Below are 25,106 nucleotides of genomic sequence, written 5' to 3'. Positions count from 1 at the left end.
TCATATTTGCACACTAAATGTTTTTGAACATTAAATAACACCTGTAAAGTACTCTGTTCCTCTTTTAAATAGAAAAATTTTAAGGCTAAGACAGTTCTTTCCTTCAGCAAATATGAAATTGAGCACCTACTACAAGGCCAAATGCTATTTAGGCACACTAGAAAACAAGTGGTGAATAAGACAAAAGAGGTCTCTTAATTCTAAATTAAAAGTTAGAACACAAAATTTTTTGATTTTCAAAATAAATACACATTCAAAAACTTACAATTTTTCACTCAATTTCAATTTTAGTTTCTTCCATTCACTGTGAGATTATTTTTCTCAAAGAAAATAATATACAATACAGCAGTGTTTCTCAACCCTAGCACTAATGACATTTGGGGCTGACTCTCTTTGTTGTGAGGGCCTGTCCTGTGCATTGGGAGGATGCTTGCAGCATCCCTGGCCTCCACCTAGATGCCCTTAGCACCCCCTCATCGATGCTTTCTCAGGACAACCACAAATTTTTCCAGACAACACCAAACGTCTCCTACAGGGCAAAATCACACCCAGTTAGAAACCACTTAAGTACAGGAATGACTGAGGATAATCTTTCAACTCCCTTCTCCCCTTGTCTTTCAAATGAGTTATGACGCAAAGTCAGATGTTAGAACTAAAAGGCTCAAAACAACTCTAAGGTTATGATAGGTATTTTAAAAGTGGACTGTGGGAATTTGCTCCTAGCCATGTCTTCTCACCAGACTTTAAGGATCAAGTGATTCCTGGCCAAGGAACAAAAGCAGAATCATCCCATGCCCCAATGGATCTGAATGAAAACTGGTAATAAAATCAGGTACAACTCCAAGAGAAAACACCGGAGAAGAACCAAGCTGGGTCTATAAGGAGCCCTGCACATGAGGTGGCACACATACTTATGCTGTGTCAAGGGCACTTGCATCTTACCATATCACTCTGAAGAATCACTACTATCTGAACAGCTGGATGTGTTTTATCGGGAAAATGATTTTTCTCTTTGTGTCAGTGTGTCTGCACTAGTGCTCTGGTGAGAACTTTTGTTGTAAAATAAAAGTGAACTTTGGTCAAAAGAATGAGAACACAGCAGAGTGGACCAGCAGCTGCTCTTCCAGCTTCAGTTTTGTCTATCTCTCTCCTCCTCAGTCTGAGAAGCCAAGTGCAATACCCCGGGAGAAGGAAAGAGAACTTTGAAATAAGGAGACACAAGGGCAATGATTACAGAAGGTTGACTGGAGGCATGAAAAGCAGGAAAAGCAGTCAATGTGAGAACTAAGACAAGCTTCAACCAGTCTAAGCTTCCCATATTCTGAAGGGCATCCTCTTAAAGATAGAAGAAATTCATAACAGAAAGGCAGAGATCACAGTGAGAAAATAAGTTGTTTATTAACAATATCATTAATATTATTATTATTAATCATAGATTTTAAACACATACCAACACTGATACAAATAAAACACAGATAATGGTTTAAAAAAAAAGAGATAAAGAATGAGAAGACAAGCCACAGACCAGGAGAAGATAGTTGCAAAAGGCACATCTGATAAGGACTGTTATCCAAAATATAAAAAAACACTTAAAACTCAACAAAAAGAAAACCCAATTAAAAAATAACTGGTTCAAAGACCTTAACAGACACCTCATTTAAGAAGATATACAGATGACAAATAAGCATATAAGAAAAGATGCTCCACATCATATGTCAAGCAGTAATGCAAGTTAAAACCAGATACCACTACCCATCTGGTTGTGTGACCAAACTTGGAACAATGACAACTGTAAAAGTGGAACAACGGGAACTCTCATTTTGGAAGGCAAAACAGTACAGCCACTTTGGAGGATAGCTTGGTGGTTTCTTACAAAAGTAAATGTACTCTTACCATATGACCCAGCAATCATGCATTTTTCTTCAACAGTACGAAAGGGTGGTATAGGAGTACTTTTTACTATGAGCACCTGCACTGTTTACATTATATATAACTGTCAACTGAAAAAAAATGGGCAACTTAAAATTTGCGAGTTAAGTTTTATTCGGGGATCTTACTGAGGACTACAGCCCAGTAGACAGGCTCTCAGCGAGCTCTGAGGAACTGCTCCAAAGATGTAAGGGGGGGACCAGGATATATAGGAGTTTGGGCTGGGAAAAAAAAGGTAGTCAAACATCAAAATCAGACACCTCAAGTTAATGATTTTTAGTGCTTCTCTATAAATGGGAAGATGCAAGAGTCTGGGCTCATTGAAGTTATTCCTTATATAAGTCTCATAACTATCTAGGGCCAGCTTCCTGTTTTTCTCCATCCTTAATTCCCCTTAGGCACACCCTGCAGGCAGCTGCTTGCTGGTGGCTTGAAGGTGGGTAACATTCGTTATTTACTGAAATGGCAGGTAACAGTTTTTCTCCACAATACATCTTTTTATGCATACAAGCATCCATATATAACTTCATTATAAATGGGAATATCTTATCCATCCATGCTGAAGATCTTAAAAGGGGAGATAAAGTAGAAAACACAAGTTTAGGATAGGGGCTGCTAAGGGTTGTATAAAGTATGGTAACCATAAGCGAAGTCTGAAATATAGAACAGTGAATACCAAGGGAGTCCAGAAATAGGCCAAAAAAAGAGCTCCCGCCCCCTTTAGCCATTCACAGCTTGCACTTTTTAACTAGTAGCTGCCTCACAGAAAACTATCTGTCAATAACAGACGCCTCTCTACACTAGCAACTCTGAAGCAAAGGCACACTTTCAAGGCGTTTCACTACTTCTAAGGACAGAAAATTATTTGGAGGACTAGGAACTGGAGTTAGGCTAAAAAGTAGAAATCGCAAGATTCTCTGAAGAGAAAGACGCCGTCACGCCCGGGATTACAAAAAGACTTGAGGAAACACGACAAGTAAATTAACTCTAGCTATCGGCACCCGATCACTCCCGAGCTCAAAAAACTCGCGCGGCTTCCCCACTGAAACCCCCCAGAAGCCACAACACCTGCCCAAAGCTTCACTCTCCCAGCCTCGCGGGGTCCGCGGCCTGCACTTACCAGCCCCCACGCGGCCATGTTCCGGCCCGGCTCAGCCCGCGCAGGGGTTGGGGGCGGAAGTTCACACGGGCCGCAGCTCCGGGCAGCCCAGCGAGGACGGAGTCACCCGTAGAGCAGCCAGGCGGAAACCCAGTAGCACCTTAAGCGAAAAAGGCGGTAGATGACGGGAACTAAGGAGCCGCGATCCAGCGAGCGCGCCCGGGAGCGCGCCCACTCGCGCGCATCCAACTACGCAATTTAAAATGGGCTGCACATGCGCAGAATGGGCCCTTCGACTCCAAACGAAGAAAGCCGTTAGGGGCCCGCCCCCTCACTGGTACTCTCCCACAGTCCGGCCTTCCTCCTCCCAAGAGCCCCGCCCCATCACGTCGTAGCCCTTCCCCCATCTCACGTGACTCCTAGTCCCTTACTCCCACAGTTTCATAGTCTCTCTCTCTCTCTCTCTCTCTCTCTCTCTCTCTCTCTCTCTCTCTCTCTCTCTCTCTCTCTCTCTCTCTCTCTCTCTCTCTCTCTCTCTCTCTCTCTCTCTCTCTCTCTCTCTCTCTCTCTCTCTCTCTCTCTCTCTCTCCCCCCCTCCCTCCCCCTCCCTCCCTCCCTCCCTCCCTCTCTCTCTCTCTCTCCCTCTCCCTCTCCTCTCTCCCTCTCCCCCCTCCCTCCCCCGTCTCTCTCTCCCTCCCTACCACAGCTTCATTCTTTCCCTCTCCCTCTCTCTCTCCCTGTCTCTCTCTCCTTCCCACGCAGAGAAGGTGTAAAACTTCCTGACGGTTCTCTTATAAAGTAAAAAGTAATACTTGGAAGGATAAGAGGCAGAAGACGTTTGAAGAGTAATGTTTTACTGTGTAGGCTCGTCACCCACACCCCAGCCGGTTTATGCATCATCTCTGAAAGCAATAATGGTACAGTAAAAATGGTGATGGATGAGGTATTCTTTTTTCCAAATATGTGGGTAATGTGGGTAATATTTTTGTGAGGCATTGCCAACAAAATGATCTGTGTAAGTATATATCATTTAAGTGTGACGTCCTGAAAGGAGTCCTAAATCAGGAGTCTTGAAACCTGCTCAGTGGACTAGCTATGTCATGTAGGACAAGCTCTGGCACCGTTCTGGCAGTTTCCTTAATTACATAATAGGAAAGTTAAGTTAGATGCTCTGAAGACTAGACCTGACCATTTTATGATTCTAAGAAGCTATGACCTATTTTTATGATTTAATAAAAATTTTCAAGGGAATTTACATCAGAAAATGGGTTACTTTCTTCTCGGGCAAGGGAGACAAAAGCAAAAATAAATAAATGGGACCAAATCAAGCTAAAAACTTTTGCACAGGGAAGGAAATTATAAACTAAATGAAAAGGCCACCTACTGATTGGGAGAAGTTATTTACAAGTGATATATGCAATAAGGGGTAAATATCCAAAATGTACAAAGAACTCATACAACTCAACATCTAAGAAACAACCCAATTAAAAAATGAGCAGAGGAATTGAATACACATTTTTCCGAAGAAGCCATACAGATGGCTAATAGGCACATTAAAAGATGCTCAACATTACTAATCATCAGGGAAGTGCAAATCAAAACCGTAAGGAGATATCACTTCAAGATATCACTTGCAGACAAACTGCAAGCACATGTCAGAATGGCTGTTATCAAAAAGACAACAAAAATCATGTGTTGGCAAAGATGTGGAGAAAAGGGAACTCTTGTGCACTGTTGGTGGGACTGTAAATTGGTACAGCCACTATGGAAAACAGAATGGATATTCCTCAAAAAATTAAAAATAGAACTATCATATGATTCAGCAATTCCACTCCTGGGTATTTAATCCAAGGAAAACAAAAACACTAATTCAAAAAGATTTATGCATCTCAATATTCATAGCAGCATTGTTTACAATAGCCAAGATATGGAAGCTGCCTAAGTGCCCATCGACAGATGAATGAATGAAGAAGATGGCATATATATATATTTATATACTTATATAAATAATGGAATACTACTGGACCATAAAAAGGAATGAAATTTTACCATTTCCAACAACAGGGATGGACCTAGAGGGTATTATGCTATATGAAGTAAGTCAGACAAGAGAAAGACAAATGCTGTATGATTTCACTTATATGTGGAATCTAAGAAACAAAACAAATGAGCAAACTTAAGACATAAAAAGTTATAGATACAGAGAACAAAGAGGTGGTTGCCAGAGGGGAGGGGTGTGGGAGGAGGAGAGAAATAAGTGACGAAGATTCAGAGGTACAAACTTCAGTTGCAAAGTAAATGTCACAGGTATGAAATGTACAGTGTAGGGAATATAGTCAATAACTAGGTAATAAAAATGCATTACTTATTGAATAAATTCATTAACCAAGAGTTGAGCAAATAAATTTTTTAAAACTTGCAATGCTTTAACAAATGTTATCACCTGCTAAGACCTTTTTCCTTTTTTCTTTTTTCTTTTTTTTTTGTAGGAAAGAGGGATGGAGAATTAACTCTGAAATCAGACAAGCCCGAGTTCCACACTCCTCCACTAATTCTGCCATAATGGGCAAGTTAATTAAACTATAAGTTTCTCAACTCTCTTGTCTGTAAAATGGGAACAACGTTAAAGTTGTTGAGATATGGATTAATTCCTTTTAAGATCTAGTTGAAATGCCTAGAACATAGTGAGAATTCAATAAATAATGCTATTGGTGTTATCAATATTATGGAGATTTTTATACTTGGTCTAGGAGAAGTTTTGCCAACCAGACTACATTATTTAATTTGGTCTCACATTTGGAATAGTTAATAATATACACTATCGTTTATTGAGTGCATACTGTATGGCAAGTTCTGTCATAAATGCTCTCCATGAAGTAACTTATTTAATTCTGAGAACATTCCTATGAGAAAAGAGGACTAATATCCACATTTTACAGACAACAGAACTGGGACAGTCTTTAAGTAACTTGCCCAAGGTCACACTACCATTAAACAGCAGAGCTGGGGATGAACCCCAGCATTCTGACTCCAGAACTGAGCACTTAATCACTATACTCTCAGTGAGAAATTTTAGCAAGCATAGTCATAGATGTAAAGTTCCACGTGTAAAATTATATCCCCCAGCTTCCACTGGAAACAGTAACTCTCAGAGGTATTTTGAGAAACTTGAAATGAAATGACATACTGGTATAGAATGCAGGGGTATGTAGATAATGAACTGGTCTGTTCTAGAGAGAAATTGGAGCTGCACCCTTATGAAAATAAAAAGTTATGCAGATTCCACAGTTCCCAAACTTTTCAGTTCCCTCTGCATCTGTCTTAGTATTTACTAGCCCCTCCATAATTTTAGCATCCTAAAATAGGGTTGCTAGTTGATGGAGTAATGTTTATAAAACCCAGATTTGTCATTACAGGCCCCTCCCCTCCAAAAAAAACATTAAGATCAATCCCTATGAATTGCCATGACAGCTGACTAAAATCTTGAAGTTTTCCATCACAACTACTTATCTATGTAAGGGGTGTGCGTGTGTGTGTGTGTGTGTGTGTGTGTGTGTGTGTGTGTGTGTGTTTATGTATCCATGGAACTATGTGTATTAGATGTGTATATGGAGAAAAAGGTATACAGAAATTTAGCTTGAAAGAGAAGTAGAAACTTTTAGTTACTTATGATTTTATGTTGCAGATAATTTCAAATTTGTAATTGTTAAAATTATCTTAAAGAATAGACCTTAAAAATGACACTCCAAAAATCAATTTGTTCTAGAAATTATAACATAGTTGCAATTACAACTTAAAATTTTCTTTATTCATAATGGACCCAAACTGGCAACGTGCCCATCAACTGGTGAATGAATAAATAAATTGCAATGCATCCATACTGTGGAATACTCCTCAGCAGTAAAAACAAACTACTGAGGCACACAGCAACACAGATGAATCTCAGTACATACTGAGGGACTTCCTTGGTGGTCCAGTGGTTAAGACTGTGAGCTCCCAATGATAAAGAAAATGTGGTACATATATACAATGGAATATCACTCAGCCATAAAAAGGAATGAAATTGGGTCATTTGTAGAGACGTGGATGGATCTAGAGACTGTCATACAGAGTGAAGTGAGTCAGAAAGAGAAAAACAAATATCGTATATTAACGCACATATGTGGAACCTAGAAAAAGGGTACAGATGAACCAGTTTGCAGGGCAGAAATAGAGACACAGATGTAGAGGACAAACGTATGGACACCAAGGGGGGAAAGCAGCGGGTGGGGGTGGGGGTGTGATGAATTGGGAGATTGGGATTTACATGTATACACTGATGTGTATAAAATTGATAACTAATAAGAACCTGCTGTATAAAAAAAATTTTTTTAATTAAAATTAAAAAAAAAGACTGCTCTCCTAATGCAGGGGACCCGGGTTTGATCCCTGGTCAGGGAACTAGACCCCGCATGCCAAAACCAAGAGCACGCATGCCACAACTGAGACCCAGCACAGCCAAATAAATAAATATTAAAAAAAAAAAAAATCGGGCTTCCCTGGTGGCGCAGTGGTTGAGAGGACACGGGTTCGTGCCCGGTCCGGGAAGATCCCACATGCCGCGGAGCGGCTAGGCCCGTGAGCCACGGCCGCTGGGCCTGTGCGTCCGGAGCCTGTGCTCCGCAACGGGATAGGCCACAACAGTGAGAGGCCCGCGTACCGCCAAAAAAAAAAAAAAAAAAAAAAAAAAATCATGCTAAGTGAAAGAAGCCAGACATCAAAGGCCATCTGCTGTATGAGTCCCTGTACATGACTATATAAAACTATATGAACAGAAATGAGATCACTGGTTACCAGAGGATGGATGTCATGGCGGAAGAAGACCCTGACTGCAAAAAGCCAGGAGGGAACTTTCTGCAGTGGTGGAAGTAACTTATGTCTTGCTTATGGTGGTGGTTACCTGACTATATGTATTTGTCAAAACTCTTAGAACTGTGCTCCTCAAAAAATGGTAACTTTTGCTGTAAATTATACCTCAATTAACTTGACTTGAAAAATTAAGAACATGAGAGAGACAGAGAGAGAGAAAAACATAGCAACCAAATGCAATGTGTGAGTTTTGATCAGAGTCTGGTTCAGATCAAAGAAGCTATACAGAGCTTTAAGCAACAGTGGAAAACTAAAATATCGATTATCGCATGACAGGGTTGTAAATTTTCTTAGATATTATAATGCTATTGTTGATGTAAGAGAATGTCCTTACTCTTCATGTTCTTACTCCATCTGTTAAGTACAGTCACTTTAGTAGCCCTTTCTGACAAAATTATTCTCGGATTCAAAGGTTCTACTGGACTGTAATTGCCAAGTTAATAAAGTATGCTTGCAATATGCAGATACGTGGCGGCAACGTTCACAAAAAACAAACAAAACAAAAAACAATGTTATGCACAGGGTCTTAAAGGTCTGCACTGAGTTGGTAATTTTAAAGTGCTGTATAAACTGACCAGTGTTAAGTTTCCTAAGTTACCTTGACACCAACCATTTGATTCTTAGTTGCAATTATACTTTATTATATATACATTGTTTCTCTTAACAGGAACACGGGGGACAACAAATCTCTATTCTTTAAGTCTCCATTCTGTAGCCTCTAGTTTACTTCTAGTCAATGTAATTCTTATCTCATAAAAAGGAGCTTTTGTAATTTAAAACATACTTACATTTTCAAAAGTTTGATATAGTTCTGCATTATAATTTTAACCTTGCAAAGACTTAAATTACTTTGATAGTACTGGGCAAAAATTTAAATAATGTACCTTCATACTTATTGACCTGGAAATGTGCTCTGGATACATTATTTGAAAAATGCAGTTTATCAAGTATCATTACAGTATTTACTTGATTACATAAATATATACAAATAGAGAAAAAGTGCCAAAAAAGTGATTGGTACCCATCCAAACAGTGCTAATGGTATGGATGGTGAAATAACATGTGATTTTCATTGTTTCTCTATTTTGTCTGAGACGTATATAAGTTTTCCACTTATAATTAGAAAAAAATAAGAAATTATTTTAAGCTAAGTATGCACAGGAAATGATATATAAGATATTTGTAAATTCAAGTGCCTATAGAAATTTGTAAACAATAAAATGCCAAAACTGTAGCTTGCTGGCAATACCTAACAGAAAGAGATTTACAAGATGAAAGAAATAGGAAGACAAACTGCAAGCAAAGATGTGAGGCAGAAATGATGTGCTGTTGACACAGAAAATTTGTGAGATATTGTAAAGGTGCTTATGTTTGCAAAATGGAACTAGATTATGGAGCACCTCCAATGTTAGGATAACTTTTCACCTCTTCCTATAGACATTGGAAAACTGTATTGATCTGGGGGTAAGTTACATAAATTCATGATAGCTAATTTAGGCATTTGTCTGCTTACATAATTGTTGGGGGGGATGGAGAAATAATGTATTTGGGGCTTTCAGGAATGATTCCCAAAGATACACTGCAGAACTGACCCACCAAGAGCCAGCTGCATGAAGCAAACTGAAAACTGGGAAGTTGGTCCTAATGCTGAAGTCTGCAGAACCATATTGACATGGCATAATCAGAAAGCCACCATAATTACTAAACTGCCATGTCAAGAAAGCCACCACAGATAAGAAGCCTCCTGAGCAAGAAGCCTCCTTACTGCTTCTGGCTTCAGAAGCACACTGTACTTCACACCGATCATTATCAGAAAACCACTGTTCCATGCCTTGACTATCAACACCCATGAAACTAGTGATCAGACACTGGGACTTCTTATAACATTGCCACAGAAAAATCAGATGCCTACAGACCGTAATCGCCTATAGAAAAACCAAAGGCTGGGAAAGAATGAATTCTGTCTCTCCTCCGCCTTGCCAACATTGAATGCATACCCTCTCTAACTGCAAAGAAGTCTGGAAAATGTAGTTTTTAGCTTTTCAGTCTTTGTGGTAAAGAATGACACACTAGAAGGGGTTGGAATGGAGGTAAGGCACCAACCTACAGTTAATAAGTTTAGCGAGTTAAACCACTCTGACAGCTACTAATGTCACTTCGCTGGCTAACAGTGATTCTTTACCTTTCTTTTTTTTTCGGTCCAAAAGACCTAGCAGAAACATTTTCTGAGTAATAATGACTCACTATGGCACAAAGTTTTCACATAATCATTAAAATTAAAGCTGTGTTTTCACTTATGGATTGTAAACATAAATGTATACAGTTCACATATCTTCAAAATTTACTGCAATGAATTGTGATGCAAATGACAAATCGTCAATAAACATTAAGTAAAACAAAGGTCAGAAATTTAGAAGTACTGGAAAGGGATTGGAGGTTCCTATTCATGTTTACTGATTGAATCAAATGGATAGTAAAGTATTTTAGAGATCCTTAAATATTATTAAAAATGTACATTCATTCACTTTAATTGTATTATAACATAGATGGCTCAAAAGAGCACTGAGATTTTGATTTTATATGAGTTAATCCATTATACTTCACTCAAAGTTTTCAGTTATATTTTTCATATATCCTGATGTATAGCAAATTCCTGTGACACAGATGCTGATGATGGCTATAATAGTTGGATTTTGGTGTATTTTCAAGAATTTGATAATAACATGATTGTTATACATGGCAACAAAAGAATCATATGTCAACCAATGTTCACATATATCAGAAAAAAGAAACTCCTGTCACAGTGGAGGCTAAGAACTCTCCAAATTAGAATCATAAAACTTTTCAGCTGGAAGTTATTCATTTAATAAATGGTTACTGCAATCTACTTCTTATCAACCTTGACTTCAACACAACCCCTGTATTTGAAAAACTCCATTTCCTATTGATGCAGAGGCTATACCAATAACTAAAATACAATGGGGCAAACACTGTAATTAAAAATGCATAAAATGCTATGGGAATGCAGGGTGAGAGTGATAAACATTTCTCTTGGGAATGGGGAAGGCTTCAGGAAATCTTCATAGAGAAGGATATATTCAATCTGGGTCTTCAAGGATAAGTAGGGAGTTGTATTAACAAGAAGAAGGAAGAGTACTGAAGCAAGGTGTACAGTGATTGGAAAGGTATGAGGTGATGGGAAAGACCATGAGGTATTAAGACAACTGGGAGTAACCAAATTTACTAGAAGAGAGAGTATTTTTAAGGAGTCTCGATTTAAAAGGGCCCTATTACAAATGACCTTGTGATGCTTGAGCACATTGTTAGTGCTCAATAAATATTTAGTGCTGATGAAAAAATAAAAGAATGAATCTGAAAGCACTGAGAATTCATTAAAATGTTTGAAACCGGGGAATAACTTGATTACACTACATTGTAAATGATTCAGAGAGAAAAAGAGTGGAAAGTAAGAGGCTGCTTGGAAAGAAGCCTATTGCAGCTCTTCAGACAAGAAGTGAAGAAGCTGTTGTCCCAGAGAAGTTAACTGGTTTGTTCAAGGTCTAGAGCTGGTTACTAGCAAAATTGGCTTCTCTCCCTCTGCTCAAACACTTTTTCTACTACATTTTCTTACCTATAAATTCATTATTCACCACCTAAAACTTGAGATCTCTATAAGAGGATTTCTATTGTAATGGTGCAGTGGTACAATGATGTTGGAAGTTGTGGACAGGTCTAACTGGACAATAATATTTTAGCAGGATTTTTGCCATTTTGTAGGTTTGGGGCTGGGGGGGGACATAATTTGAACATTGGTATATTAAGGATTAATTGACTTGCAAATTGACAAACCAAAGCAACTTACAGTGGCTGTTGAACTGGTTTTCCGTTAATTTGGTTTATTTATTTGTATTTTTATTTATTTTTTGGCCATGCCATGTGACTTACCGGATCCTAGTTCCCTGACCAGGGATTGAATGCGTGCCCTCAGCAGTGAAAGCATGATCTCAAAAAACGCTAAATTCCACACAGGCAGAGATCTGTTTGTTAAACTCACCACTGTATACCCAGCACCTATATAGGAAAAGATTTTTTTCTTGAATTGGCATTGAAAGTGAGCCAAGGAAAGTCAACCAACAACTACAACATAAAGAGAATAACTTGCAACTGAATAAGATGTACTTGGATTTACCTTGAAAGCAGTGGTCATAAAGCTTTAGTGTACCAGGAATCACTTGTATGTAGGAAATATAAGGCCACATCCCCAAACCGGGGCCTCTGAATCTGCATTTTAAGCAAGCTACCTGGATGATTCTGATGTGGTGATTTAGAGCACAGGATTGGAATCAAATGCCTAGATTTGAACTCTAGCTGTTGTTGTAGTTTCTTAGGACAGGGCCGAAGGTAAGCTCATCACACGAGATGAATTGTGCCAAAGCACAGCAGTAGAGGGCTGCCGCTCGCTCAGGCAAAACAGCGCCGTCTGTCTTGCTGTGGTAACTTTTATTAAAGCATTATCTAGGTTTACACTTTAAGACTTGTTTTCTTAACATTTCAGAAGTGCCAAAGCAGCAACCTATGTTTTTATTAGTTATACAAGCAATAATTGGCTTTCGTGAGAACCTGCCGTGCTTCGTCCTTGAGCGCAAGAACAGCACAAAGTTCCCACCATTATTTTGATTATACTGAACTAGCACAAGGACATCTCCTTGCGTTCCCACCACTCTGTTTATACTGAGGACATCTCATGGATCAGTGCCCAAAGCACTCAATGCTTCTTTTGCAGGCCCCCGGTTGGCCGGGGCGGGGCACTCGAAGCATTCAGAACTGTTCACAACTCTGGCTTATTCGCATGCCCCCGGTTTGCCGGGGGGGCTCAAAGCAATCAGGACTGTTTGCAGTTCTGGCTTATTTGCCAGCCCCCAGTTTGCTGGGGTGTGCTCATGGGTCACGTCTCCTTTCCATGTCCTCAGTTATCCCACTACAAGCTGTTTTATTTGTTAGTGTGTAATTGTAGACAATTTACTTATCCTCTTTATTGCCTTGGTTTCTTCACCCATAAGTCTTTACTCAGATGTAACCCTCTTACTGAGGCCTACCTAGACCACTTTATTAAAATTGCAACACTTTTCCCCTCCCCAAACCCTTAATGGCATTCCCAATCTCTATTAACTCTTCTCTGCATTTTCTCATTTATTTCCATCTGACACTATAACATTTACTCACTATTATGTTTATTATTTATTGCCCCTTGCTAGACCCTAAACCCTATGAGAATAAGTATTTTTGTTTTATTCTCTGATGTAAACCAGTACATAGAATAGTGCCCAGAACTTAAAGACACTCAGTGAGTATCTGCTAAATGAATAAATCTATAAAATGAAATTTTAAAAAGAGTACTTTTTGCAAAATTGTCATGATTAAATCAGCTAATATATGTGAAGCGCTTAGAACAGTGCCACTTGTAAGCACGTAATAAATGTTGGCTGTATTAGTAATATTTAGAGCTAAGAATTGGAAGTTTTTAAGGTAACTTACTAACTACTAAGGTAATGGGAAGTAACTACATTGGTCCTACCTGGTTGCCTCAAACTTAAAGCCAGTTAGTGTTAAATACCAATGGTGGGGGGTTTCCCTGGTGGCGCAGTGGTTGAGAGTCCGCCTGCCGATGCAGGACGGGTTCGTGCCCTGGTCTGGGAGGATCCTACATGCCGTGGAGCGGCTGGGCCCGTGAGCCATGCCTGCTCGTCCGGAGCCTGTGCTCTGCAACGGGAGAGGCCACAATGGTGAGAGGCCCGCATACCGCAAAAAAAAAAGAAAAAGAAAAAAATACCAATGGGGCGAGTAACCATGAATTGACATACTAAAGAAATAAGTGTGCTAACATTTAAATTTTTTCGAGCTAATATGTAAAATTTTACTTGTTTAATAAGCAAACAGATTAAAGCTATGTACTTCCTACAAAAGAAATTATTGAAATATTTCATAATACACATTAATAATTCTAAGCACAAAGAAAAATGAATTATTTCTTCCTTTTAACTGATTGTAAGTGGTTTAAAAATACAACTGACTTTTTAAAGCAATGTGCTTCAATAGAAGAATATGCATTTTGTCAATCTTGCTGGGTTTTGATGGCTTACACTATTTCGAGACTTATAAAACAATCATATGAAATTCTAAAGTTACTTGAAGTTAATAAAAGTATTAGTGTTCATAGTCATTCATGTCTTTTCTTTTTTTTGTCTTTATCTGTTTTTGTCTACGTCTTTAGACAGAGAGTACAGAAAGTGGGGAAGAATGGAGAGGCTTCATTCTCACAATAACAGAGGTAGGAAGGACATTATTTTTTTGTTTTTTTGTTTTTGTTAACTACCATTATTTTAAATAACTACCATTATTTTAAATAAAACTACTGTAGCAACTGTCTAATAAACATGAAGTACTTTGATAACTAACCAGCTCCCTAAGGAGCACCATGTTTTCTAATACTCTTAGAGGACATGAAAACTTCCAATGTTTGTTAGGGTCAGTTAAATACAGACTTTATCCAAAGCTAGTTTCTAAGTAAAGGCCTTGCATTCACATGAAATAAGGACTGCACTTTACCAAGATGATGGATGCTGGTTCTTTCTCTCAGCCAAAAACAAGTAAAAGTTTGAGGGTCAACTACCATGTAGGAAAGTCATAGGAAGGTAGAAGAGTGGGCCCGTTAGATATGTGAAAGGCATATTGACTTAAGGGGAGGGAGAAACACATTCCCTCCCTCTGTTGTGGAAAGGCATCATCGTGTGTTTGGCCTGGCACTTCTTACACTTACCAAGTGTATGTGATTAGGTGTCAAGGAGTACACTAAAACCACCGGAAAAAACTTGGGGTGCATCTTCCTAGAACACTAATTATACTTGACATTTTGGCCAAAAAGATTTGTTCTTAGTTTTTTCCTTGAGGTAAGGATAAAAAGCATTATTTTTTAAATTATAATGTACATAGATATGGTACAGAATTAAAATAAAATTCATGTGAATTATCAAAAGATAACAATTTGCCTCTAATGTTGTGCTCTATAAATATTGTCTTTTACTATGTTCCCAGATCACTCTGTATATACATTTATACCATGCTGTTGTTAGGGCAACTTTAGTAGAAGTTTGAGAAACACAGACTATAGTTCAAAGTGCAGAGACATTGCTTTTGAATTAATTAAACTGGAGTTTGAGTCCTGGTTCCACAACTTTCTAGCTATGTGACTCTGGACTAGTTATTTAATCTTTCTGAGCCTGTTTTTTAAATTTGTAAAGTAGGGATAACAATACCTATCTTGTAGCATTGCTGTGAGGATTTGCAATAGCATAATGCTTGGGGCATAATAGGTAACTAATAAGGAACAGCTGCTTCATTAGTTTTTCCTCATTCTATTATTTTTTTCAGGATTGGTATATAAGGGAAATAGACTTACTGATTATTAGTTATGCAGAAGGATAGTCTCAAATTTCATATATATACACACGTGATAAAATATAAACAATAATAGGAATTAATAAGATAATGTGTAAATAGAAAATGAAGTTCTAGTGTTTTCTTCCCAGACTCCAAAGGACTTTCTTATACACCCCCTGGAAAGCGTGCACCCCACTCTGGAGATCAAGATGATATTCAGACACAGCTGCCTCAAAATATAGGCTAGGTTGTGTCACATGAAGAAAAATATTTTACCATTTAGATTATAACTTCTAAGAGTACATAGCTGGTCATAATGAAGTCTAAATTAGGGGTATGAATATAGATCAGGAGAATATAGGTGACTTAATCCAAACACATTTCTAGAAAAGATTTTTTAAAAATTTAATAGCGCAGTATCATAATCCTAATGTGTGAGTGAAAATTCAAAATACAAACACAAACACACGAAAATATAGACCTCTCATTGCTGATTCTCAGTCATTTAAAGAACAGTTCCATCTTGACCCCATGTTGCCATATGGTTGGTGGAGCTCATTCCAGGTTATCTGTGGGACAGCCGGGCAACTTGCAGGCACTCCAGGACTTCCCTGGCAGTGAGATCCAGCGAGCTCAGAATAAAAAATGAGAGGTTTGATGTTACTTGAATCAGCTTGTGGTGCCAGGTGAGTATACTTAGCTTTGGACCAGATCAAAAGGAATGTTTCTTTCTAGTCAGGCGCCCTGTGCAGGTTCTAGCTGGTTTAGAGGCAGTTCTAAAACACCAAGATCCTCTATTCATGATACAATCCATCCATGTCTGTCAGGTAACAGAAGCTCCTTAGGACCAGAACAGGCTCATCTTTGCTAAAACCAGTTACTCTGCTGTCTTTCTTGTTTGCCTATGGCTTTAATTGGTTTCAGCTGTCAGTTCCCCTACATGTGTCACTCCTTCCTGGGCAAGTAATTAGACTGCATGAAGCCTTAGGGAAAAGAAAAGGAGAATTGAGACAGAGCGGACACTGAGTTCATTTCCTGAAAAAGGGAAGGAACCAATTGAAGATTATGTGGATGTATTGAACCCTATGCCAGCGTAAGTGCACCATGAACTTCAGTTTACTTATTAGATTGTTAAAATTAATTTCTAATTATCAAGGAGAGTTAGTCACTGGACTCGTTAAACCAGGGACAATAAGTTGTCTTGTGGATATACAGTATATCTATGAGTACATGTCACATTTCCTCTATGTCATATCACAAAATGCAAAATGCAGATTTGAACCAAGCCTCTTACCACACAGGAAATCTCCCTCCACCCACACCTTTAGATTAAATAGATTTTTTCCAAAGAACAAACCTAAATAAAACTGCTATGTAGAAGGAAGGAAAGAGGTTTTTTCACCATGCAACTCTATGATTGACTGAGTTTCTACCAGGAAATTATACCAAAGATTTAAAATACCTGAATGCTTTATTCAATTGATCAATCAGTGATTAGTCTTGGGCTCGTACTTTGAGGAAGACATGTGTAAAGTGGTAAGGTGTTGTTGGAAATGAAGAGGCACAGAACCTCCTGAAGTCAGCAACACGCTACATTTGTTTTTTAACTCTTATATTGTTGAAAAATGTGACTAAGACTGTGAACCCTGGAATGTTCATCTTCTTGTCAATGAAACTTGTCCTGGTACCATCTTTGACATCAGGTTCTGATGTGTATTCTTTCTGTACTATAATCAATGAAACCTGCTAGCCATCACTCAGCTGAAACCAGGGACAACTGATGGACTGATAGGTTAAAAGGCATCTAGACTGCTTTTTCTTTTTCTTTTTTTCTCAATAAAAAAGTAATGCATATTTATTAGATAAATGAAAGAAAATTAAAATTATTCCTTGTCCCACCACTCAGAGATATTCTCTTTCAACATCTTGGTGTACTGTATATACTGCCAAATTTTTTTCTGCTGAAAAAATAGACTTTTCATTGACTATAATATTTACTATAAAATAAGAAGTGCAGGGGTTTCCCAGGTGGCGCAGTGGTTGGGAGTCCGCCTGCTGATGCAGGGGACACGGGTTCATGCCCCGGTCCGGGAACATCCCACATGCCGCGGAGCGGCTGGGCCCGTGAGCCATGGCCGCTGAGCCTGTGCGTCCAGAGCCTGTGCGTCCGGAGCCTGTGCTCTGCAATGGAAGAGGCCACAACAGTGAGAGGCCCGTGTACCACAAAAAAAAAAAGAAAAAAAAAGTCATGTATATGATGATAAGGTCTATGGAAGTAATAAAGCAGGATGAGGGAGATGGGAACTCTCAGAGGTGATATAGAGAGAAATTTTTTCTAGTTGCTGTTGTTGTTTATTTAATATAGAGTGGTCAAGGAAATCCTCCTTTGTTAACTGACATTTAGGCAGAGACCTGAAGGAAGTGAGGGAACAAACCATACCAATATGTAGGATAAGAGCATTCCAGGCAACCAGTGCATAAGGCTAGAGGTAGGAGAAGGCTTGGGTTGTTCACAAACAAGAGGCCAGGGACTTCCCTGGTGGCGCAGTGGTTAAGAACCCGCCTGCCAATGCAGGGGACATGGGTTTGAGCCCTGGTCCCGGAGGATCCCACATGCCGCGGAGCAGCTAAGCCCGTGTGCTACAACTACTGAGACTGCGCTCTGAGAAGCTCACACACCGCAACGAAGAGTAGCACCCGCTCTCTGCAACTAGAGAATGCCCACACGCAGCAATGAAGACCCAACACAGCCAATAAATAAATCAATAAATAATTTTTAAAAAATAAGAAAAAAAACACTTGGAGTTTAAAAAAGAACAACAACAACACAAGAGGCCACTGGGACTACAGTGGAGTGAGCAAGAAGAAAGGGTTAGGAGATGAGATTCCAGAAGTGGGGGTAGGGCTGACAGCTCTAAGCCCTACAGGTCATTGTAGGGAAAAGAGTTATACTGTGAATGATAATGAGAGGCCGTTGGCCTCTGATGAATAAAGAAGTGACATAATCTGACTTTTCTATAAAAAGAATCACTTAGGAGCCTCTTGTTAAGGTTAATAATTTCTTTCTAGTGAAATGGTTTACCTTTGATAAAGTCAGTAACATTTACATGCAAAAGTTGATTTTTCTGTGTAGCGATGGTGATTGTATCTTTTAAAGTCTACTCCTTCCCTCAGAGTCTATAAAAACTTGCATTTCAATAGGGACTCTGGCTTAGTTAACATTTTTACAACTGATAATATAATTGAAATATAGTGATTTTTGTCCTAAATGAAAATATTCAGTACATGATTATCTTTCATATAAGAGCTTAAACAGAACTTTGATTCTTGAATTTGCCATTCTTTCTGTGGATAATATTCTATTTTTTTTTAAGCTATAACACATCTATCTAGGAATCTAGCTACTGATCCATATATAAATATCAATAATTCTAAATAGATTAAATATGAAGACACTGGCAAGTGAATAAAGGCAGTAAAAAGAAAATAGTCACTTATAGGACAAAATTAAAATTATGGCATGTGGCTGCAATGCTAGTATGAGCTACAACCCAAGAAGCTTCATTCACTTGCCAATTACTTCATATATACAGAGACTTGTCTTTATACACTAGCCATGTGGCAAGAATGTTAGATGGTAAATCAGATCCTGAGTCTGTGTGAAGTAAGAGAATCTGTGTGTGTGTGTTTGTGTGTGTGTATGTGTGTGTATTTTTCCACAATGAATATCTATGTCAGCTTAATCATCTTGTGGTTTCATTTTTTTTTCTGTTTATTATAGGCTAACATTTGGAATTAAGGGTTTTTCAACTAATATGATAGAATATCATGGATTATTCATGATAATTTACTTGATTTATAATTTAATTGGCTACCTTGAAACAAATCCAAAACAAATAAAAGTTATGACTGGCATTAAATATCAGTGAGCTTATAAGAACTCCTGGGAGAAAAGTGAAATTTTCTATTTAGTATATCCTGGTAAAGGAGTCTGTCCTTTTTTGGGTTTAGGAAATTGAATATCACATAAAATACAGAATGTCTTTTAACTGTTTACTTCCACTTTAAAAAATAAGAGGATACAAAACTGAATTCAAATTTATTCCACATAACATCCCATTTTACAAAATTCGAAAATGAAGCCTGTGGAGGGCAGCAGCCTGCCCAAAGTCACACAGCTGAACCCAGGTCCATGGCGAGGTGGCTCCTGGGCCCGCCTCTTACCTGAGGAGCATCTGATCAGGGCAGTGACTGGATGGAGCCGGTCTCAGCTAGGAGCTGGCTCGAGGGCGGCGGTAGGGGTCGGGGTGGGAGGCAGGTACCCTGAGCCTCTGGCCCTTCTCCACCAGCAGTCCACGAACTTGGCATAGAGCCTAGAGGAATTGTTAGCGTCAGATCTGAAGCTGAGACTGCCGTGTTTCAAATCCTCCCTGAGACAAACCAAACACTCCATATCTGCCCGCCTCCCGCCATACGCATTCCCCACCCCCAACCACTGTCCTGGGAAGGTACACACTTTAGGTTACTTTCTCCTTTTTCTACATATGTTTGTCCCACAGTTATTGTATAGCATTGTTTTATGTTTTTAAGTTTTATGGAAGTGATATATTGTACTCACCAACCCACAACTTCATGTTTACCCTGAGGACATGCTTTTGGATTAGTCCATATTGTTACCTGGAGATCTTGTCCTCTTGTGTGTCAATATTTAACTCTTCTTTAATGCCCTTCAATAACGTTTTACATATTTTTTAATAAAGTACTGCATATCTTTTGGGTTTTATTCTGAGCCACCTTAAGGTTTTGTAAATGAAATTTTAAAAAATTTTAATAATTAGCAAAAAAAAATTATCTCACAAAATTTTTTTTTAAAGATCTTTATTGGAGTATAATTGCTTTACAATGGTGTGTTATCAGCTATACATATACATATATCCCCATATTTCCTCCCTCTTGCGTCTCCCACCCTCCCTATCCCACCCCTCTAGGTGGTCACAAAGCACGGAGCTGATCTCCCTGTGCTATGCAGCTCTCACAGATTTTTTAAAAAAGAAATTTAATCTAACTGATTGAAAGTTAAATTAGATCACACAAGGAAGTGACTTTTTTCTTTCATACTTTTCTTGGTTGGATTGTTTGATCCATTTGTATGTGAACCCTGTGCTACTGTTCTGCATGAAATAAACAAAATCCTGAGATCTAATGGCTCTTTAAAGACTGTATATTTCCTGCACAATAGCAGCAAGATCTCTTTTAAGGTGGTCTAAATTAGTCCAACTTTTGATTTGCATTTTCCGCACGAGTGAGCTATGAGAAATAACAGCGTTTTCTGTTGTAAATATGGGTTGTGACCAAATGCAATGAGTTTCTATACTTACGATATAGATCTAATATCACAGTGTTTATTCATATTGTATTTAAGTTATATTTAACCTCATTAGAGTCTGGCAAAGGAGTTCATATCAAAATTACATGTCTATTTTTAGTAAACATACTTCCAGTTTAAATTCACATAGAAATTCATGCTTGTACAGCTAACAGTCATAAAAGTTTATGACATTTCATAAAACTGATCATCCCTCCACTCTCAAGAAACGTTTATATTTAGAAAGCAAGGAGTGAGGTAGGGTGGTCAAACTAGAGCATTCTAACACTGGAGTCAGTATGTGCTTATTTAGGCTTTGGGGAATAGTTTATATCTGAAAGTGGCTAGGAAAAACTTTAACTGTTTTTGCACAAATATTCCTTATGAGCCAGATATATCTATGATGTTAAGGATTATCATTATGTGTTCTCTAATGCCTCAAAATAGGTCTTTTGAAATGCCTGGATTTAATATATTGTTTAACAGGTCACAATTTTAAAGAATAGCAGTTGTAGAGAGTAGTAGAAGTTTAGCTGGTTAGACTGTATTGCAGTAGTCTGTAAAGACTTTGGCAGAAATCTAGACTATTAGGAAGCACCTGTGTTACCCACAAAACCAATTCACTCTCTTACAGGTTGTAGGAGAAATGTTCAGCCATGCAAGTTTAGACCAGTGTGCCTGGTAAAACACTAGCTAAAAAGGACAAGTTGGTTTACAAAGCAGTACTTGAAAGTAAAATTATCTCCATCTGTTAACAAATCAACTGTGGGAGAAAAGATTTTAGTTCTCAGGAAGAAGCAAAAGTCCTTCAATGGCAAATTATCAGGTGACTCCTCTCTTGATGCAAAATATCATCCACTTTTACCCAGTCCATTGGTGTGTGAATTCATAAGACATAAAGCTATTCTTACAACAAACTTCATAATTTGGTTTTGTTTTCTTAAAATTGTTATGAGTACGTGGCAAGCTAGAAGTATAAACACTTTGGAAAGCCATTAGCCAAGAAAGCAATAGAAAATATTTACCCAAAATTCATTCCTCTGCAAAAACTGGGGTCAGGAGCTAAGAACAGTATTTATAACCATATTTAAGGCCACATATATCTTTTTAAAGACAGGTTACTTCTTTTTTGAGGTTGTAATCAGGAAACCTCAATATAGCAAATTTTATCAATCTAGTTTTTTCCCCCTCTTTATTCCTTTGGAAAAAAAATATGAAAGAAAAACACAGGTCTGAAATGAGAGTCAAAACCTAAGTGACTTCAATGGAATTTTTTTTCTACCTTATTTTCTGCCTTAGCACTTAGTCCTATTAGTCAAAAGTTCCAAGAGACTCTGTTAACTATTGCTGCTTTTCCTCCCACAGCTTTGCCATGGATGATGATGATGATGATGATGATGATGATGATGATATGATGGCTATTATTAACAATCACTGTCCCCACTTATGGGGTACATTTGTGGGTGCTCTGTTAAGTGCTTGACAAACATTTCCTTCAGGCACAATAAAAACTGAGACAGACAGTATTTTCCATGTTTTACAAGTGAAGAAACTGAGAATTACAGAAACTACTAAGTTAAAAAAATGCATTTAAAAAGTAGTAAAAAATAGTTATAATTTACTGTCTACATGTGACATTGTACAATAGTAAGGATTTTTCACACATTTATTCACAACAGCACTGTGAAACAGGCATCACCATTTCCATTTTATAGGTGAAGAAATGAGGCTCAGAGAGTTCATACAACAGAACCAGAATTTGAACCTAGATCTTTCTGGTTATAAAGGTCATGCCTTTCAAGCTTTCTATCAGTCTTCCAAGGAATAATAATCACTTATGTCATAGGAATAAAAGAATTCTAATGGAAATTGGTGAGAGTTTTCAAGAGTATGATTATAAAGGTCTTTTCATGTAGAGACAAAGACAAGGCCAGAGCCAGCCACCCCAAAAGAGGGTACTTGTAGGATTTCCTCCATCCGAAGTTTTCCTTCACCAGCCGGTGACTGATTCCTGAAGGTTCAGCACTAGGAAATTATTTTTGGTTTTCTTTAGGAGGGAAGAGGGTTGGTTAGGTTTTATCCCATGTTTTGAGAATAAAGGTCTATAGTGATTGGAAAAAATTATTAGCTGTTTTCCAATGTGACATCCAATTAAGAGATTTGGATATCACAGTAGATGATGAAAGAGTCCCTTAAGGAGAATTGTAGTTCAGTCCCAGAGGAATGTGACCTGGAAATGGAGAGAGGAGTGATGAAAAAGAACGTGGGAGGCCTTGTAGACAAACTTAACCTGATAAACAATTTTTCTCAGGCAGCTTCTGTAAACTGGACAGATGTTGAATTAGTTTGTCTTTCAAGCAATGGAGGCGTAATAAATGCTATTAACTTTTCAACATTAGAAAAAGTCTTGGTCCTGACACTACTGCCATATGAATCAAGGCAAACATACTGATTTCTGCTCTCAGTATAAATTAGTTCTAGCAAACAGCACTATTAGATGGGTTCCTAATATTTTTTTAAAATAAATAAATTTATTTATTTATTTATTTTGGCTGTGTTGGGTCTTTGTTGCTGCACACGGGCTTTCTCTAGTTTTGGCGAGTGGGGGCTACTCTTCGTTGCAGTGTGTAGGCTTCTCATTGTGGTGGCTTATCTTGTTGCAGAGCACGGGCTCTAGGCACGTGGGCTTCAGTAGTTGTGGCGTGTGGGCTTCAGTAGTTGTGGCTCACGGGCTCTAGAGCACAGGCCCAGTAGTTGTAGTGCACGGGCTTAGTTGCCCGCAGCATGTGGGATCTTCCCGGACCAGGGCTTGAAGCTGTGTACCCTGCATTGGTAGGTGGATCTTTAACCACTGCACCACCAGGGAAGTCCCCCAAATATTTTTTAAAATTCAGTTTTATAAATATTTACTGTGTGCCTAATGCTGGAGTACAAAAGTGAATTGAATGTGCTCCTTATTCTTAAGCAGTTCTAGTAAAAAAGTACCATATCTCTAGGGTGCTAATAATTTAGTGCTATGTCACTACATAAAAGGAAGACATTAGGATTCACCTACTATACTTACATTCACACCTATATGTTTGTATAATACTTAACACCTACCATGTCCATATCTCTAAGTCAGCCCTGAAGTTGGCAGATTATCTACGGTGGTATATGGCTAGCAGGAAGAACAGCTATTGAGGGCATTCTGATAGGAATAGTGATGAAGAAAGTAACTTGCTTTCAGTAATTCTTTCTACTTCCCTTTTAATAAAGAGAATATAGATTTGACGTATACATACCTACATAGGATTTTATAATATTGTCTACTTTATAAATTACTGGCATTTAAAAAACGTTTCTGCCTGAAAGATTTTCAGTTCTTGATTCCTTTTTTCATTTCATTCTTTCTCATGCATCCACTCAATGACCCAGGTTTCCTATATCCCTAGTGTATAAACCCCCAAAAAGAGACATAGAAAACTAGAGAAATGGGAACATAGTTTTACTGTACAGGTGATATTTTATACTCACTTTATTTTGATTTGACCCAATAGTATACTTAAATGAAGATGAACTTTTTTTTTTTAGCCTGCCAAGAATCAAGCACTACAAAGTGATGAGTGTAGGAAAAAACTACACTATTGAATTGGAAAAACCTGTAAGTAACTATTTCCTTTTTGTTGATTAATTTTCTCCTGCTTCCTCCCAAACCTACCTTATAGAATTCAAAGTAAGTTGGGAAAGCAGACTCCTTGCCTAGGAACATAGTGCTGGCGAAAAACAGCCATGTTAACGGGTCCTGAAGGTAGCAGACATCCAGGGTGAGAAATGAGATGCAAGAGCAGGTGGGGGAGGCAGAATAGAAGATCATCTGCTATCAATTCTTTCCACTTCTTTCTTTCTCTGAAGATTTTTATCAATATAATTATCTCAGGGAAAGAAAAATATTTTTGTTAAGCATCTATTTTACATCTTCTAATTAGAAGTATATAAGTATTCCAATGTGCTTATTTATAAATTTATTTTATTTATTTATTTTTGGCTGCGTTGGGTCTTCGTTGTTGTGCGCGGGCCTTCTCTAGTTGCAGAGAGCGGGGGCTACTTTTCGTTGCAGTGCACAGGCTTCTCATTGCGGTGGCTTCTCTTGTTGCGGAGCACGGGCTCTAGGAGCGCTGGCTTCAGTAGTTGTGGCTCACAGGCTCTAGAGCGCAGGCTCAGTAGTTGTGGCGCACGGGTTTAGTTGCTCCGTGGCATGTGGGATCTTCCCGGACCAGGGCTCAAACCCGTGTCCCCTGCATTGGCAGGTGGATTCCTAACCACCAGGGAAGCCCCCAATGTTCTTATTTCTAATGGGAAAAAAAATCTTTAAATGCCTGGTCCTTT

General features: G+C 38.4%; 2 protein-coding genes and 1 pseudogene across 7 annotated transcripts in view; 2 read left to right on the top strand and 1 right to left on the bottom strand.

Annotated features, from left to right (window-relative positions):
• CENPC (centromere protein C) overlaps positions 1–3,312 on the bottom strand; it is a 91,605-nt gene extending 88,293 nt beyond the window's left edge. For 3 of the 6 annotated variants that reach the window (XM_012532565.3, XM_033425561.2, XM_033425562.2), the window contains exon 1: positions 3,050–3,305. In XM_012532565.3, the coding sequence (XP_012388019.1) occupies positions 3,050–3,067 (18 nt within the window). In that variant the 5' untranslated portion in view covers positions 3,068–3,305. Of the gene's footprint in view, positions 1–3,049 lie in introns of all 6 variants that reach the window. The other 3 variants (XR_004482574.2, XM_049709510.1, XM_049709509.1) reach the window with 3 other exon arrangements.
• LOC101276926 (60S ribosomal protein L39-like) lies at positions 726–881 on the top strand (annotated as a pseudogene).
• STAP1 (signal transducing adaptor family member 1) overlaps positions 3,210–25,106 on the top strand; it is a 30,634-nt gene continuing 8,737 nt past the window's right edge. Inside the window, 6 exon segments of the mRNA XM_012532500.3 lie at positions 3,210–3,281; positions 14,208–14,264; positions 16,298–16,355; positions 16,358–16,466; positions 22,104–22,189; positions 24,278–24,381. Coding sequence (XP_012387954.1) covers positions 3,210–3,281; positions 14,208–14,264; positions 16,298–16,355; positions 16,358–16,466; positions 22,104–22,189; positions 24,278–24,381 — 486 coding nt within the window.

Source organism: Orcinus orca, chromosome 4 (genome assembly GCF_937001465.1).
Source record: "Orcinus orca chromosome 4, mOrcOrc1.1, whole genome shotgun sequence".
NCBI lineage: Eukaryota > Metazoa > Chordata > Mammalia > Artiodactyla > Delphinidae > Orcinus > Orcinus orca.
Note: the sequence above shows the minus strand (reverse complement) of the source record. Positions and strands in the feature narration are given on the sequence as shown.